Genomic DNA, 19683 nt, shown 5'->3' with positions numbered 1-19683 from the left:
CGCGGAAGCGCGTGTGGAGAGGCTAGTATATATTAAAAATTAATGTTTTCTTTATATATAAAATAATAATTTTATTTTTCAAGTTTCAATTTTTAAAACCCAAACAATAATATAGCAATTTTCTATTTAAATGTACTTTAAATAAAGTTATTGACCTTTTTTTTTTAACAAATCCTAAATCTTTAGTATATACATAATTATAAAAAAAGATTTAAATTCAGTTGTAAAAAAAATTATAAAAAAATACAATACATAAGTCAAATTTAGCGTATGCTCATATCGACCTATTTAATGGCCCAATACGAGTACGGCCCAAGCTCATATAGACTTGGGCCGTGAGCTCAAGCCAAAATTGATGATTTTCGTAAATGAGCGAGATTGATGATTATACACCACTACATGTTGGTTTTAAGCCGTAGACGTCTTTTTTTGTCGACTAAAAGCACTGTTGTTAATTCAAAAGTTTAGTTTTAGTGGGATTAATAAATTATTAATACTGTAGGAGACAGTAGATAGATAATTGGAGAAAAAAAAAATTGCGTTTATTAAACCAATGGGTAGCAGTAATTAATCATAGTTAAACCAATGGGTGACAGTAACAGTTTCACAACAATTGATCATTATTGAGTTTCAAACTTGATAAGTAGGAGGATACAGTGCATGGTTTTTATTAATGTACGTAAAAACCAATAGCTAGCTAGGATCTCCTATGTCATGGGCACAGCTATTAGGGGCTGAGCCTTCTCTAAAGTGAGGCCAAACTTGTCTTCCATGTTCATGGTCTCTGGTGCAACCCCATCTTCAAGCTTCCAGTTATCAAAGCAGTTAAGAAGTGACCCCAACATCAAGTTCAGCATTCTCATTGCCAATGGTAACCCAGGACAAATTCTCCGTCCACCACCAAATGGGATAAGCTCAAAGTTCCTCCCTGTAACATCTATGTCCAATCCCAAGAACCTCTCCGGCATAAACGAGTTTGGGTTGTCCCAGATGCTGGGGTCTCTGCCTATGGCCCATGCATTGACCAAAACTTGTGCACCCTCTGGTACAATGTACCCGCATATTTCTACATCTGCTCCGGCTTTGCGAGGAATTAGCAATGGAGCTGCTGGGTGCAAGCGGAAGGTCTCTTTGATTATGGCTTGTAAGTAAGGGAGCCGAGTGATGTCTGATTCCTCCACTGGTTTTCCTTTGCCAATGATGTGCTTCAGCTCCTCTTGAGCTTTTGACAGTTTTTCGGGGTTGCGTAGTAGCTCAGCCATTGCCCATTCTAATGTGGCTGAAGTTGTATCTGTGGCAGCAGCAAATAGATCCTATAATAATTGACCAAATTGATTAATTAGTAGGAATATAATTACTTATACCATATCAATTCAACATCTGATCTACCATTTTCGTGGTAAACTTGACCTCCGATTGAGACAGTAGCAAATGAAATAATCAGTTTAGATGGTACAAATAGCAATTAACAAAACAAAAACAAAAGCGAAAATGTATAGTATTCATAATTAATTTTGAAATCTAAGCAATCTATACATATATTCACTAGTTAGTAACTTAGTATCAATTGAAACAAAGTTATCAAGATTAAAGAACAAGAGAGCTAGAGTATATATAGATAGCCACTAACCAGGAACAAATGTTGAGTTTCAACCATGTCCATATCCTCATTTTTCTCTTCACTACTGTTTATAAGGGTATCTAACATATCACTGGTCATGATATAGTCAGGTGCTTTTCTTGATTCCATTCTTTGGATGATCAAGCGATCGAAGAGGTCAAACATCTTCAGGAAGTGACGAGTCAAACGGCGCCGTATCCCCACGGGGTCAATCTTTTTAAGCACTGGAAAATAGTCAGCCAAGTTTGGTTTCGAAATCTCTTCCATAATACTCCGCACCAGCTCCTTGAACTCTCTAGCCCTCTCACTATTCTGGTCCGCTAAATCCACAGAGAAGACAGTCCGCGACATCAAATTGAGCGTAGTTTTGAAAGCAGCTCTTCCAATCTCCACTGCATCACCTTTTACAACGCTTTCATGGACATCAGCTATGAGCTCTTGCACTTTTAGGTGGCGGTTGCCTTGGCTGGCGTCGAGAACTTTGGTGGCGAACAATTGGGAGTTGCATATTTTGCGAAGGTTTCTCCACTTAGCTGAAACAGGTATCCAGGGCATGCCGTTCTCGCCATGTTTACAGGCTTGGACTGAATCTAATACTGTTCGGTTGCAAAACAATTGGTCATGGGTTTGGAGGACTTGTTTAGCTATGGCGGATGAAGAAACCACGACGGTCGTGATTTGGCCAAGATGTAAAGTCATAATGGGCCCATAGCGTTGTGAAAGCTTGGTTAGGGAGAGGTGGGGCTTGTTTCCAAGCTCTAGAAGATTTCCAATGAAAGGAAGTGGATTTGGTCCAGGCGGAAGCTTATTGGGACTTGTTCTTGCAAATGAATAATAGAGGGCATGGATTGAGATCCAGCCAACCATAAGACATATTAGCATGCAACTCAAGAAATCCATCTCTCGCCTAACTTATCGAGAAAGCATGAAAATATATTTTCAGGACCAACTCTTTTAAGTTGTTTATATATATCCCCTAAAAGCTAAGAGACAAACTTAGGTAAAGACATTTCGGAGCAACTTGCGTGGGTAAAGACATTTGAGAACAATTTGGGTCTGGACTTAGCTGTCACGGGTGGAAGCTTTGACAAGCCATCTCTATTTACCCCAAATGGAAATTTGAACAAATATCGTTTGAAATTTAAGGTGTGTACAGGATTACCTCATGAATTTTTAATTTTTTCTAGTAACCCACTTGAACTATTTAAAATGTTGAAATATTAATTTACCATCTCCCCCAAATTTTTTTTGTAGAAGATTAGAAACAAAGAAAGAAAAGTGATTGAACCAACAAGATTTCCAAACACAATTTTTAAATTGAAAAATCAACACTAAATAATTCAAAACACCTATTACAAGCAATCTCTAACAGCCATTTTTGGTAAGGAAGCTTTTATCAAATTTGTTCTTCTATACATGGTCGGTGCCAAAAATCATATAAATATTCTTGTCATACCAAGATAAAATCATATGGCTTGCGCGCATTGGTCCATTAAAGTTATTTGTCCAATCTCATCAAGACAGATTGGGAAAGGCAACTGATGTGAATTGACGAAAATGAAGTCATCTAAATTCTTACCATGAGCTCCATCAATCGAAAGAACTAGACCGGCAACCTTACTGATGGACAAAGGAAAAAGACGTGCTGAGAACGTGCATCGAATAAACTGTTTTTTTATCGAAAGCGCCAAGCAATTTTAAGAGGCAGGACGTATGAGATATAAGCCTAGTGAAGCAACTAACACCAAAATTTTCAGAAAAAACAAAAAGAAGAAGAAAGAAGAAGATTGGCCTCAACCATCGACCAAGAATAACTCAATTTCACAGAGAAAATGTTCACTTTATTTTGGTGGGGGAGAATAGGTGTTGGAAGGAGGTGGGGAAGTTTGTGAAATTATTAGGTTAGTTTTCCTACTTTTTTTTTTCATTTAAAATTAAATTCTGTTAGTTTTTAAATTTTCTAAATTTATGTGTATATTGATTGACATAAATGCCCTTAAAAATCACATTTGCATTATGTGACTTGATTTGACGAAAAAATTTAACGGAGTTAGGCGTAGGTAGTAAATTTCAACACTTTACATAGTTCATGTGGTTAATAAAATTAAAATTTAAAATAGTAATTCTACACATGCCTAAAATTTCAGGTGATATATATGCCAATTTTCCTTACTCAAATAATACAATTTGGGTAGGCACTAACCAAATAAGGCAACCGCATCACACAAAATAATTCAAAGCAGCTATTACAAGCCATCTTTGGTAAGGAAGCTTTTATCAAATTTGTCCTTCTATACACGGTCGGTGCCAAATATCATATAAATATTCTTGTTGAGACTTATCGAGAAAGCATGAAAATATATTTTCAGGACCAACTCTTTTAAGTTGTTTATATATATCCCCTAAAAGCTAAGAGACAAACGTAGGTAAAGACATTTGAGAACAACTTGCTTAGGTAAAGACATTTGAGAAAATTTGGGTAGGCACTAACCAAATAATGCAACCGCATCACACAAAATAATTCAAAGCAGCTATTACAAGCCATTTTTGGTAAGGAAGCTTTTATCAAATTTGTCCTTCTATACACGGTCAGTGCCAAATATCATATAAATATTGTCATACCAAGATAAAATCATATTGGTCCATTAAAGTTATTTGTCCAATCTCATCAAAGACAGATTGGGAAAGGCACCTGGTGTGAATTGACGAAAATGAAGTCATCTAAATTCTTATCATGAGCCCCATCAATTCTTACTTATGGACAAAGGAAAAAGACGTGTTGAGAACGTGCATCGAATAAACTGTTTTTTTTATTGAAAGGTCAAGCCATTTAAGGTCAATTTTATCATGCACGACAAAAATTTTAAGGTCAATTTTATCATGCATAACCAAAATTAAGACGGAATTACAAAGAAAAGAAAGAAGCTGCCGAGGCCCGCGGCTAATATAACCAAGGATGAAACAACAGAAAAAAAAAAAAAAAAAATTTGACAGCTGCCGGGTAGAAATCAAAGGACCACCAACCCTACCAACCCTACTGTTCTTTTAACTTGCACCATGTTTAAGGTCATCAAATCTTGTAAGAATTCTCTTTGTGGGCAAGAAACTTCAAATTTTCTCAAGCTATTTAAACACAAACACGGCCAATATAATTAGTAGCCCCATTGTCAACAATGGTAGGAGCCCCATAAAGCCAAGGCAGTCCAATTACTCTATGCACCCCAATAAACCTTCCTCAAAGAAAAAACTATCTTCATAGTTAATTTTGCTGGACGTTCTTACAACAACCAATTGTTATTGAGATTCAAACTTAATGAATGATTGAGATATATACACGACATAGTCTCTATTTTTTATTTTATTTTATTTTAATAAAAGCGATCGATATTGGGTGTGTGAGATTCAAACACAGAATCTTGAGTGTGTTGAGGCCCAAAAAAATCTAAGAGTGGGCCCAAATATATTCCTGGCCCAGTGCGACACCTTACTAAAAAGAAACCCCCATTTGGGCATGCGAAAGTTCATCATACACTCTCACGCGAGTTGCAATCTACGTGCCACGCCAAGCAAATATGCAACACGCTAAGTAAAAAGGTCGTAGCAAGCCCGTAAAATGTACTGGCTCTATGAACCCATGCTAAATGTTATCCCGTCAAGCGTCGTTTTGACTCAATCATAGCCATTTAAAAAATAATAAAATTCAAGCACGAGCATGCCAATTGACATGCAATGCCAAGCAAAAAACCATTATTTTGGTCTGCTTCTTCTACTGGTTTTCCTTTGCCAATGATTTGCTCCAGCTCTTGTTGAGTTTTTGACAGCTTTTCAAGGTCGCGTTGCAGCTCAGCCATGGCCCATTCCAATGTGGCTGAAGTTGTATCAGTCCCCGCGGCAAATAGAGCCTTTTTAACATAACAAGTCAGAAAAACAAAATGGGATTAAAAACCAAAATAAAAAACACCTAACGAGAGTAGACGGTCAGGCCAGGCCAGGCCAGTTCGCCAACTCTTTGCACTTAAGTTTGAATCCCTTCTCTCTGTAAATTAAATTAATTGATATAGTAGTTTAACTATAATGATGAGCAAAGACAAAATAACTAACCAGAAACATATGTCGAATTTTGGTCTTGTCCATGTCCTCACTATTCGCTTCACTGATGTTCAAAAGAGTATCCAGCATATCATTGGTTCTGACATAATCATGGGCTTTTCTTGATGCCAATCTTTGGCTAATCATGCAGTCAAAGAGTTGTTCCATCTAATTGAAATGTTTGATCATGCTCTGCCTAATGCCCTGGGGGTCAATTTTCCTAAAGACAGGAAAACAATTCCCCCACGTTTGGGGTCCCTACCCCTTCCATCAAACCGCACACAGTCTCCTTGAACTCCCTGGCCATCTCGCTACTTGAGTTAGCCAAATCCACTGAGAAAACAATACGAGACAGCAGAATGAGCGTAGTGAAAGCGGCCCTTCCAATAACTACCGCCTCACTATTGACTGTACTTTCGTTGACCTGAGATATGAGCTCTTGCACTTTTATGCGGCGGTTGGGTTGGTTGGCTTTGAGGATTTTGGCGGCGAACAATTGAGAGTTGCATATTTGTCGAAGGCTTCTCCATTTGGCCGAAGGTGGTATGCATGGCAGGCTGTCCTGGCGAAAGTCATAGGCTTGAAATGCATCTGGGATGGTTCGGTTGGACAAGAATTGGTCGTGGGTTCGGAGGACTTGTTTGGCTGTGTTTGGTGAAGAAAGAATCACCGTTGTTACTTAGCCTAGTTGCAGAGTTATAATGGGGTCATAGATTTGAGAAAGCTTGGTGAGAGATTGATGGGGTTTGTTTCCAAGTTCTAGAAGATTGCCAATGAAGGGAAATGGCTTTGGTCCAAGTGGGAGAAGATGCCTTTTGGGATTGGCTTTGCTTTGCAGAGCTTGAGTAATTGAGAACAATAACACAGAGAAAAGGCTTAGCAGGACCATACAAAAACAAAAGAAATCCATTCTCTCTTTGGTTCTAATCGCACGCACACACACACATAAAAGTTGAAGGAGGGAGGGAGAGCCTCCCAATCCGACAAGTCTTATCGTTTGGACTTAGTTATGCGTCTAGTTTGGACAGAAAGAAAGTTACTAGCTATCCGCTAAAACAGAATCTTTTTAGATGGCCAAATTGGCTTCATTCAAAAGTGTTTTTTTAATGAAAAAAATCATTCTATTTCATTTTTTTTCATGCTAAGTACTTGAAAAATCAACACCGAATAACTTAATAAAAAATTTACAAAACAAAAATCTGTATTCTAGTGGCATGGCTCTGTGCTTTTCCTTTAGATATAGCCTTCGCAAGGTCAATCTACCATCATATTGAAGGGCAACTGGGGTGATTTTACAAACAAAAATCATACACCAGGATAAGAATCCCCCCTATAATAGATAGGAGCCCCATAAAGCCAAGACAGTCCAATTACTCTATGCACCCCAATAAATCTTCATAGTTAATTCTGTTGGACGTTCTTACAACAACCAATTGTTATTGAGATTCAAACTTGATGAATGATTGAGATATATTATATATACACGAGATAGTCTCTATTTTTTTTTAAAAATAAAAGCGATCGATATTGGGTGGGTGAGATTCAAACACAGAATCTCGAGTGCAAGGAAGATAACTGTTCAAAATATGGATGGCAATTTTTCCCACGGGTAAGGGTCTTCACATGGATTCGACCCTAATGGTCGGGTAAGAAGGATAACAAACGGGTATGAGGGCAGGTACTGTCAATTTTTTGGATATGGTGTTAGGGGAGGGGGAGGGACGGTATTTTAATCCCCGACCCGAACCCTCCCTATTTAGAATATAGTATATTTAAATATGTTATTAAAGTGATTGTGCCGACTAAGTTTTATATTATATATTTATAAAATTTATACAAATCTTACGCTACACTACTTATATATTTAGTTAACTTCCTAGTCAATATGTAAACATTGTACGTAGATAATATATTATATGTACTCATTGTCTTGCTCTAGTCCTGTTTATTTTCTTTCAAAAAAAGTAGTTTTATATTGATTTTTCTTCCGTACGTAATGGGGCAAGTAGGGGAACCCATTCCCAGTTGAAGGTTGGGATGGGAAATTCCCAATATGAATATTGTAGTAATGAAGGTGGGAATTGGAAAAAAAACGGGATGGGGATGGAAAAGGCATACCCACCCCCGATTCGACCCATTGCCATCCCTAGTTCAAAACCACTTGAGTTACACGGCATGAGAGAGATAAAGGCTGGTGAGGAGAATGCTCGGTGAGTAGTGACGAGGCTCGGTGAGGAAACAGAAATTTGGCCATCACTACCCAGGGAGATAAATGGAGCTGCCGTGGCTTGCCACGAGAGAGCTCAATGGAGAGGACGGTCTGCAATGAAGACGGTGCAACGGAGACACAAAAATAACGGGCGGTAAAAGAAAGGTGCGGCTACAGCTTGCTAAAATATGAATATGGTTTGAATACTTTAGGTTAAGTTTTATTCTTCTCCATAAGAAGATATATATAGGAATTTACATAAGTGCTTTACAAGGATATAGATACAGTAATCAATTAGGATAGTATCTCCTAATTATACAATGATTTGTCAACTATATAAAACAAGAAAGTAAATCCCTTAATTAATCAAGGAAATACATCTCCTTGATTAATTAGGAGACTCACTTCAACACTCCTCTTCAAGTTGGTGTATATATGTCACCAATGCCCAACTTGGTAAGTGAGTCATGAAATACTCTTTCACAAATAGCTTTTGTTAAGACATCTGCCAGGTGATCTTCTGATTTTACGAATGGTAGGCAGATGATCTTATTATCAATTTTTCCTTTGATGAAATGTCTATCCACCTCAACATATTTGGTTCGATCATGTTGAATTGGATTATGGGCAATATCGATAGCTGACTTGTTGTCACAATGCAACTCCATTGGCTTTTCTAGCTTGAAGCTCAATTCTGTCAAGAGTCTTCTGATCCACAATAATTCACAGACTCCTTGAGTCATTCCTCAATACTCTGCTTCTGCACTAGACTGAGAAACCACATTTTATTTTTTTACTCTGCCAAGTGACTAGGTTACCTCTAACAAATGTAAAGTAACCAGAAGTAAAGCGTCTATCTGTACTGGAACCAGCCCAATCAGCATCTGTATATCCAACAACTTCAAGATCTCCATTTTTTTAGAACATTAATCCTTTCCTAGGGGCTAACTTTAAGTATCTTAAGATCCGATCAACTGCATTTCTATGAGAAACACTGGGTGAATGCATAAACTGACTAACCACACTCACAGCATATGCAATATCTAGTCTTGTGTATGCCAGGTATATCAACCTTCTAACAAGGCGTTGGTACTGTTCCATATTGGTTGGTTCTTGGTTCATATCTTCACACAACTTGTGATTCATATCAATGGGTGTGTCAGCAGGCTTACATCCAAGCATTCATGTGTCAGTGAGTCGATCCATTACATACTTCCTTTGAGACAGAAATATACCAGTTTTTGACCTTGCTACTTCGATTCCGAGAAAGTACTTCAGATCATCTAAATTCTTCATCTCAAATTCCTAAGACAAATACTTTTGCAACTTCAGTTGCTCTCATGCGTCGTTTCCAGTACGACTATGTCATCTACATAAACAATCAATGCAATAAGTTTTCCTTCATCACGCTTCAAGGACAGGGTGTGATGAATTATTCGGTTTATATCCAAAATTCTTCATAGATTTAATAAATCTGCCAAACCATGCCCTAGGAGATTGCTTTAACCCATGTAATGACTTTTTGAGCTCGTAAACTTGATTCTTCTTGTCAAGAGCTGAATTACATCCTGGGGGTAAGTCCATATATACTTCTTCTTCCAAGTCTCCATGTAAGAATGCATTTTCGACATCAAACTGATGTAGTGGCCATTCGAGCTTTGCTGCTAGAGAAAATATGACTCTAATAGTGTTAATCTTGGCTACTGGGGCAAAGGTCTCCTGGTAGTCTATCACATATCTCTGTGTGCACCCCTTCGCCACCAATCTAGCTTTATATCTTTCAATGGATCTATCTGCTTTGAGTGTCACAATATAAAAAAACCTGCATCCTACTGTCTTCTTTCCATGAGGTAAGGGCACGAGTTCCCATGTGACATTCTTTTGCAGAGCTCGCATTTCTTCATTCATGACTTCTTTCCATTTTGGGTCTTCTATTGCTTCAGTCACACTGTTGGGGACAGATATGTTAGCCAACAACTTCACATAGTGCACATGTGACTCTGATAATCTACTGAGAGATATATAATTATTGATGGGGTATTTTCCCTTGGCTTTAAGATTTGCTTCATATTGTACTCGAGGTTTGCCACGATTCTTCCTTTCTGGAAGCTGACATGTAGCCTCTATGCCTTCTGAAATCAATCATCATGGGATATTTCATTAGTGTTATCAGTTTCAGGGAAAGATGTTACCTGAATGACTTCCTTAGCAGGTGATTGGTGTGGTACTGGAACTAAAGCGGGCAAAATCTCATAAACGGTTCAATTTCCTCCTCCTGATTTTGATAGCGTGGAGACAACTGATAATTTTCCTCTAGCGACCATTTGTTGTCTTCTGGCGACCAGTCATTTGGAAGCAAGTTCTCCATGTTTGAAGACCTAAGGGGGGGCGACCGGTCGCTTTCCATTGGCGACCGGTCGTTTTGAAGCAGAGTGACATCTTGGGGAAAAAATCGACAATTTGAGGAGTGGTGGATTCTTGATTCTCCTTATGTACTGCTGAAAAATATAAGTCATGTTCCTGGAACACAACATCCATGGAATTGTAGACCTTCTGACTAGGAGGATGATAACATCGGTATCCTTTCTGATGAGGTGCATAGCCAATGAAAACACACTTCTCGGCTTGGGGATCTAATTTGCTTCGTTGGTGATCATGTAATTGGACAAATATAACACAGCCAAAAATACAGGGTTCTAGGTTTGGGGTAGGAGGTATTTGGATATGATGGTGAAGCGTTTGAAGTGGTGTTTGGAAATTTAGGATACTGGAAGGTATCCGATTGATGAGGTATGCTGTAGAGACGACGGCTTCTCTCCAAAAAGATCAAGGCATATTGGCACCAAAGAGAGAGGCACGAACTACTTCCAATAAATGTATGTTCTTTCTTTCAGGGACTCCATTTTGTTGGGGAGTGTAGGGGCATGAGCGTTGATGTATGATGCCATGATCTTGTTAGAACTTGTTAAGATCATGGTCAAGAAATTCTCTGTCATTGTCAGAACGAAGAATCTGAATTCTAGCATGAAACTGAGTCTCCACCATTTGATAGAACTATTGAAACTTGGAACTGACTTCCTCTTTTTTTTATAGAAGGGAAACCCAGGTCATGTGGGTGCAATCATCTATAAACATGACAAACCATCGAGCTCCCCCTGGAGTGGTAATTTTAGCAAGGCCCCAAACATCAGAATGAACAAGAGAAAATGGAACTAAACTTTTATTTGAACTTAAGGGAAAAGGAACACGATGGCTCTTGGCCAATTCACAAATGTCACACTTAAAATTGAAAATATCTAAATTGGAAAATAAGGGAGGAAATAGCTTCTGTAAATATCCAAACGAAGCATATCCAAGACGCCGATGCCATAACCATACTTCGGTAGTGTGTTTCATTGTCAGATGCTAAGTCCAAGTAGTAAAGTTTGCCCCTCCTAGTACCACAACCAATTGTCTTGTTACTGAGAATGTCCTGAAAACCACAATGAGTAGGCCAAAAGGTTACAGTGCAATTCAAAGCCTTAGTAATTTGGGCAACAAACAAGAGATTATGATGTAAGGATGGAATAATCAACACAGAATCCAAATTGAAAGAATTAGAAAGAGAGAGAGTGAACCCTCCCTAATTATAGGGGATAGGGTACCATTGGCATTAGACACCACTGATTGAGGAGACGGTGTATGAGAGGCAATTTGTCCAGGATCAAAGGTCATATGATCAGTGGCTCCGGTGTCAATAATTCATGTATGTTTCTTTGAAGAACTATGTAAAACATAACCTTGGTTACCTGTTATGGCTACAGATGCAGAGGCGAGAGCCGATGTAGTTGAAACAGCAGGACTTACAAGATCTGAGTCAGAAGATGTGTTGGGTGATTTGCTCCTATTCTTGGGGGGAGCTTTGGAGTGGTCCCACCAATCTGGGCACCCAATCAATTCGTAACAACCAGCACGGGTATGTTTACTTCCACCACAGTGAGTGCATTTATGCTCCAGATGAGTGTCTGTGACCTTAGTATGAGAAGAGCCACCAGTAGAGATCTAAGGGCCTTGTTGACGTTGAGTGACCATCACAACGGTTTCCGGAGCACTGGCCATGGTCAGTCGTTGTTGAGCTTCGCGACGTACATATGCAAAGCTTTGATCATGGTCTCATTTAGGATCTTTGCATAGGTTTTCCCCCCGAACTTGATCAAACTCAGGGTTGAGCCCGACAAGAAAAAGGTGAACACGAAGACAATCTAGTTCTTTCTGGCAATCAGTCACATCGGCGTCGCAGTGCATGCGATTCAATTTCTTGAAAGATGTGCTGCAGTTGGCTGTAGTATTTGTGGATGACTGCACCATTCTGTTTAATGGTGAACACCCGTTTGTTGATATCAAAAAGATTTATTGTAATTGAGACAGTATAATCCATCTTTATTGTCTTTGAATTCTGAGATACAAAAACATCTTTATTGAATCCAAAATAAAACCAAGTCTTAATAATCTTGAATTAGAAATTAAATTTCTCTTTATTTACGGTAATGAAACTACATCATCCAACTTTAAAATAAATCCTAAATCCAACTTAAAATTAAATATTCCAATAATATTTAATGAAAACAACATGTAGCTATCTAATCCTCCTTGTCACAACATGATGCCAAAGTGTTGTTCTCCCTAGCAAGGAACGGGTTAAGTACCACTATCTCCCTATTAGTGGAGGTATCAAAAATCTCAACAAGTGATTCAAGTTGGGGCGTATGTTTCACAAACTACACTAGGAGATTTTTGTATCGAATTAGCTTATTGATGTTTCGTCCTCTCCCATAAGCGCATACACCGAGCTTTACAGTGATCCTGAGACTTCTGAGACCGTCCTTTGTAGCCATGTATATCCTTATGGGTCCTCCATAAGATCGACGACGTCACTGCATCTTAACCCTTTTTTGCTCCAGCTCATCTTCGTTCCGCTTCTTAATTAGCTCCATTGTATTCTTTACTAGAATTTCATTTGTGATTAGTTGGCACGAGTGGCTCCTATTAACCACCAGAGGCTTTTCCTTTTTCCTAAGCTCTAGGAGTTGTACTACAAGACACATAAGCGAAATGGCTAGCTTGAATTAAATATAATCATGAGTGAGATCATAAACGATCTCATTCATTCCGAGAATAACTTCAAAATCATACGTCCATGTTTTGAAGTTTGTTCCAGTGAATCTTTCAATTTGTGAGAAATTGATTGAGAGAGCGTTCAAAGCTGTAAGGATTTGCAACCAAAAAAAAAAAAACATAATTACTTTCCAAGACACCAATTCTCAATTTGTTAAGAGAAAATAGTTTTTCCATTTCACTTTATTCATTAAACTAACAAATAATATATGCAAGCTTCCTTAATTAAGTATCACACCTTTGTGGCAAGAGATTACTTATACCTTACACAAATTACGTGTTATCTTGTGCCATCATAAATAAATTACATGACAGATTCTATTTGTTGAAGAAACTTATCAAGTAATTTAGGTATGATGCAATTTTTGTTATTTCTTTAGGATTTGAGTATTTAGGTTTGGTTTTGTTAAGAAAAATTTGTTGATTCTCAGAACAAAAATAAGCACCTATCTAGCTCAGAAAATAACGAAACAAATACAGTTCAAGAGAGAAAACCCTAAATTGCAGTGAATAGTAATTTCTGCAGTGAACAGTGTTTTAGACGTTTTTGGTGTTCGTTTTTGACGCAAAATACCTTTCTAAATAGGGAATGACATAATTAACACAACTCACAACTATGCTATTACATATGGGCATTTTTGGGGTTTTCAGGTCATCAGGTAGGTCAAAAACGTGTTTAAAGTTTTGAAGATATGAAAATCAAATTAAAACATGCTTTTCCAGATTCTTTAATATTCTCGATATTTAGAAAACATGTTTAATCCATCTTCAAATTTTGAACATCACCAAAAACTCATCATGGCATAAACATATAAGAAATCGTAATTGGCATGCTTGAAAAACGATTTTAGTGTGTGCGAACAACCTGGCTCTGATACCAACTGTGAGATTTCTTTAATATACATGTTCAAAATCTTCACACAATTTGAAATACGTAAAGACATACCTGTTGCCATCTTACTTGAGTATACGACCTCTGACATACCTGGTGCCATCTTTCTTTGTGTTGTTGTTCTCAATTATTCAAGCTCTGCAAAGCAAGGCCAATCCCAAAAGGTGGGGTTGGACGGGGAACCCATTCCCCATTAAAGGTGGGGATGGGGAATCCCCAATATGAATATTGGCCGAATTGCAAAGTTATAATGGGGCCATAGATTTGAGAAAGCTTGGTGAGAGAGAGATGGGGTTTGTTGCCAAGCTCTAAAAGATTGCCAATGAAGGGAAATGGCTTTGGTCCAGGTGGGAGAAGATGCCTTTCGGGATTGGCTTTGCTTTGCAGAGCTTGAATAATTGAGAACAACAACACAAAGAAAAGGTTTAGCAGGACGATACAACAACTCAAGAAATCCATTCTCTCTCTGGTTCTAATTGCACAAAAGTTGTTAAATTGAACTTCTATAATTTGAATAAATCGAGGTTCTGGTCTAAAAAATTCCACATAATTAAAATCATTTAACTTTAAATTCTATAATCAAAATAGTTAATCACTCATGGTGCCGAACGTTTGGGAGCTATCATTCTCACAGATGCACATATCACGTAAAATAGTAAATGACATGCAGGAAAAAAAAAAAAAAAAGGAAGAAGAAGAAGGTAAATGGCATACATACAATAATTTATAGCCAAGTGGGCTAGAGGTTTTGTTTTTTCCCATAAACATGCACGATGGTCTTTTGCAACTGCACATGTCTGCTTTGAAAGAGGACGGTCCTAAACTACTTTAACATGAAAAGAAAAATGCGAAAAGACAAAAAAATGTACAATTTCCTGTACAATTTCTTGTCTACTCGAAGGGATTTTTCTCACCAAAAAACGTACATATATATAGGGAATGCTAGTAACCTTCTCTCCAATCTTCTCTTTTGGATTTTCTTCTTTTTTCTCATGATATGTGTCACTTCTCATACAACTTAAAATAATGACATTAATACATCAAACAAACCACCTTTTGTTTTTCAAGTTTACCCTTATTAAATGTATTGTCCTTCAATTTATCCAATTTTTTCTTACAACTCTCTTACCATATGTAAAAAAATTTAAATTTTAAAATTTATATATATATATATTTTTGAAGAAAATGTCTTTTTTTTTTTTTTTTACAGAGGAAAACGTTTTTTTTTTTTGGTTATAAAAAAAAACACAATAATGACCTTAAAAAAATCCACATGTCATAAAGAAAAGGAAGAAGGTGAAAATACCTGTAGGATGACTAAAAATGCCTAAAGGGGGGAGAATAGGCCAATTTAATATTATAATCAAATAAGTAAAAATAAACTTATGTAGCAGGATTGATATGGCTTATCAATCCTGAAACATGCTGAACATAAAATAAAGAAACACACAGAGAATTATTTTACGTGGTAAAACCCCTCCTCTGGAAAAAATCCATGGGACTCCTCAGTCCAATACAAATCCACTATAGAACGATGATTACAAGAAGTACTCACACACTTATTCTAGACACATTCTAGATGACGTTTACCAACTTCTTCGTAATTCAACTTCTGTCAAGGGATGATCTTCGACACTCCTTATGTTAAACGCAATACTGGTCATCATTGTTTCAAGCTCACCGGAGAAAAAACCGTCACCACGGTCTTGGTGCCCTCAACCGTATGAGTCACCGAACAATGCAAATGAATGCAATATGAATGATGAATGAATTTGATCAATCACCAAGCAACATAAGCACTTGATGACTTACCGAGTAAACTAAGTACAGCAGCTTTTCCCAACATAGATTCAATATACCCCAACAATTTTATACGTTCAAAAGCTACAATGAAAAGAAACAGACATCCTTTTATTCAAAGCAAGTTTCTCTCACAGGAGAGAAACTTGCGAGACTACACTTCCAAAACAATTATAACTCTAAGACCAATTCAGCTAAGACTCTTTTAAACCTGGTGCAATATGATCTCCTAAATGAGACGCCACATAAGGGCCAAACAGTTATCCGATTAACAATATAAATTCTGATTCAATAAAAATACAAAGTCTGATTCATTAAGGACTCTTAATGATGTTACCAACCGTCCACTTTTATGAAGAACCAATTGACTCCTAAAGCAAGGTAATTGGAAAATAAGCATTGTGCATGTCACTTAGGAAAAGATAATATTTTAACTTAAATCAAGATAGAGTTCAACTAGAAAAGTAATCTTAAGAGATAAAGTCTAATCCTATTAAAAATAAGATTAACATAAAAATACTTGATTGAAAAAGAAAACTCAAACTAGGAATCCTATAATGAATGCATGATTATGCCATGATTTACCTGAAATCAAGTTTCTCATATCGGTCAAGTCATGCCTCGGATGTATGGGGTTGAATGAGTTGTGCCAAAACGTCCAGTAACAATTCTTCACACACTAATTTTCAACCTATGCTAGAGTCTAGGAAATGACAACACTATTTTCATACTAACAGAAGGTCCAAAAGAGAAGGTTAGAGAAAAGGTTGCTAGCATTCCCCCTACTTTCTTCCCCTCCGTGAATAGGAGTCTTGTGGGATTTACATGAGGTGGTAGGGATGGCTATATTTTAATCAATAACACTACGTCACATCGACTGATCACATTATTAGGAACCTTCATCATTGCTGAGCTGGATTAGTGATGAGCCGGCATAGTCAGTTTATTAATTGATTAGTTAAGAAATTAGTTTATAACATAATTGGTTAATTAGAGCTTACAACTCTATTAGGGAATTATTGTATCAAGAATGAGTTGTTGAGAATATTGTACTGTTTCGATAATTCAATAAATAATACTTGTTACTCTGTGTAATTCTAGGGTTAAGGTTGAAAGAGGTTTAACACACATAATCATATGTGACAACTGTTAAAAGTCTTATATAGTTCTGCTAGTAACTTTTCTCCGAGGAGGGGCCTTGTGTCTAATTAGGTAGTTGGTAAGGCAAAGCTAACTAAGGCAATTCGGAAGATCAACCACACTAATTGAGACACAGCCCATATTCCTACCGAAGGCAATAATGGGGAATTATCCGCAATAGGAGAAAGCCCGACAGAGCAATGCCGCGTGGAGGTAGAAGAGGCAACGAAAGTATCGGCTTTCTTTATGTTAGTAGCCGCGGTAAAACAAAGGATACAAGCATTATCTGAATGATCAGGCTTAAAGCTGTAGGTGGCTAGTATAGTCCACTTGCTACTAAAGCTATTTCCAAATTGACACATTATCTACCACACATGATGTGGTATAGTCCTCTTGTCTTTCTCCAATGAATTTTAACACCCACACACACGTTCCCCCAACCAAAAAGGGGGCCATTTGTTGCTATTTAACTCTTCCTCTAGCCTTCATTGATTGATTGGTAAAACTCTTCCTCTAATCTTCATTGATTGATTGGGAAAAGCCTTCCTCAAAGTCTTATAAACACCCACTTTTGTCCCACTCTTCATAACAAAGGAGGAGGACGTGTATTTTACTTTTTCATTTATGAGCACATGTATATCCTTTTCTAATAAGTCGACCTTTAGAATTTTTTTCGTCATTTAATATGAAAATTACATAAAGAAATAGAGGAAATTTCATACATTATTTCATTGATTAATCTGTCTTCCTAGAGCAAAAATTTCATACATTATTTCATTGACTAATCTGTCTGTCTCTATAATTTTGTCTTCGTCATTTAATATGAAAATTATATAAAGAAATAGCGGAAATTCCATACTTTATTTCATTGACTAATCTGTCTTCATCTAGAATTTTCTTTGTCATTTAATATGAAAATCACATAAAGAAAGAACGGAAATTTCATACATGATTTCATTGACTAATCTGTCTTCCTCTAGAATTTTCTTCGTCATTTAATATGAAAATTACATAAAGAAATAATGGAAATTCCATACATTATTTCATTGACTAATCTGTCTTCTTTTTTGTTTGTTCCCCCAATACACGATAGGAACTCATACACATCAATAAGTTCATACATAATAGAAAATTGACAGACCAGTTGAGCAAAGGCAGTATGCATGTGAAGAAGTGAGAAATGTAAAAAATTTCACATGAGAAAGAACTAACTGTTAGAGTTTGTTTCATTGAATGATGCGGAATGCTACTAACCTTCTCTCCAACCTTCTCTTTTGGACCTTCTTCCTTTTCCTCATGATATGTGTCACTTCTCATATACTTAAACTAATAACACTAATACATCAAACAAACCACATTTTGTTTTTCAAAATTACCCATATTAAATGTATTGTCCTTCAATTTATCAAATTTTTTTACAACTCTCTTACCATATGTAAAAAATATTTAAAAAATTAAAAAATTCTGTTTTTTTCAAAAGAAATTGTCTATTTTTTTAGAGGAAAAACTTTTTTTTTTTTGAAAAAAAAAAAAAGCCTTCCTCAAAGTCTTATAAACACCCACTTTTGTCCCACTCCTCAGAACAAAGGAGGAGGACATGTATTTTACTTTTTCATTTATGAGCACATGTATATCCTTTTCTGATAAGTCTACCTTTAGAATTTTTTTCGTCATTTAATATGAAAATTACATAAAGAAATAGTGGAAATTTCATACATTATTTCATTGACTAATCTGCCTTCCTATAGCAAAAATTCCATCATTATTTCATTGACTAATCTGTCTTCCTCTAGAATTTTCTTCGTCATTTAATATGAAAATTATATAAAGAAATAGCGGAAAATTCCATACTTTATTTCATTGACTAATCTGTCTTCATCTAGAATTTTCTTCGTCGTTTAATATGAAAATCACATAAAGAAAGAACGAAAATTCCATACATGATTTCATTGACTAATCTGTCTTCCTCTAGAATTTTCTTCGTCATTTAATATGAAAATTACATAAAGAAATAATGCAAATTCCATACATTATTTCATTGACTAATCTGTCTTCTTTTTTGTTTGTTCCCTCAATACACGATAGGAACTCATACACATCAATAAGTTCATACAATAGAAAATTGACAGACCAGTTGAGAAAAGGCAGTGTGCATGTGAAGAAGTGAGAAATGTAAAAAATTTCACATGAGAAAGAACTAACTGTTAGAGTTTGTTTCATTAAATGATACGGAATGCTAGTAACCTTCTCTCCAACCTTCTCTTTTGGACCTTCTTTCTTTTCCTCATGACATGTGTCATTTCTCATACACTTAAAATAATGACACTAATACATCAAACAAACCACATTTTGTTTTCCAAGTTTACCCTTATTAAATGTATTGTCCTTCAATTTATCAAATTTTTTTTACAACTCTCTTACCATATGTAAAAAATATTTATAAAAAATAAAAAATTCTGTTTAAAAAAAAAAGAAAATGTCTATTTTTTTAGAGGAAAAACTTTTTTTTTTAAAAAAAAAACACAATAATGACCTTAAAAATATCCACAAAAGATATATCCTTTTTTTTTTTTTTTATACAGACAAAAGACGTCTTGCTAAGGAAGTCTGTTTTAAAAGGAAGTTCATTGATTGCATTTTCAAACCATTAATTCGGTAAGTTTGATTATTGATTTTTTTTCTTCTAAACCATTAATTAGGTAAGTCTTATTTGTTGGAGTCTTTCAAAAAAGGAAAAAAAAAAACTAATATTTTTTCTTATGTAATTTTTTAATAAGG

General features: G+C 36.3%; 1 protein-coding gene and 1 pseudogene across 1 annotated transcript; both read right to left on the bottom strand.

Annotated features, from left to right (window-relative positions):
* Positions 542-2561, bottom strand: LOC18788281 (geraniol 8-hydroxylase). Its single transcript, XM_007222060.2, has 2 exons — positions 1631-2561; positions 542-1313 (listed from the first exon to the last, which is right to left on the bottom strand). Exons 1-2 carry the CDS (start codon positions 2519-2521, stop codon positions 708-710), a joined length of 1497 nt encoding a protein of 498 aa, XP_007222122.1. The 5' UTR covers positions 2522-2561; the 3' UTR covers positions 542-707.
* On the bottom strand, positions 4600-9215 carry LOC18793066 (annotated as a pseudogene).

The sequence above is a fragment of the Prunus persica genome, chromosome G1 (genome assembly GCF_000346465.2).
Source record: "Prunus persica cultivar Lovell chromosome G1, Prunus_persica_NCBIv2, whole genome shotgun sequence".
Classification (NCBI taxonomy): domain Eukaryota; kingdom Viridiplantae; phylum Streptophyta; class Magnoliopsida; order Rosales; family Rosaceae; genus Prunus; species Prunus persica.
This window is presented reverse-complemented; position numbering and strand designations above follow the sequence as displayed.

What these genes read in the sequence shown, in the direction of transcription:
- LOC18788281 (XM_007222060.2), bottom strand. Translation starts at nt 2,521, where the DNA reads ATGGATTTCTTGAGTTGCATGCTAATATGTCTTATGGTTGGCTGGATC. An exon ending in AAACTCAACATTTGTTCCTG is followed by an intron (nt 1,314 to 1,630) that starts GTTAGTGGCTAT and finishes CAATTATTATAG; the next exon opens with GATCTATTTGCTGCTGCCAC.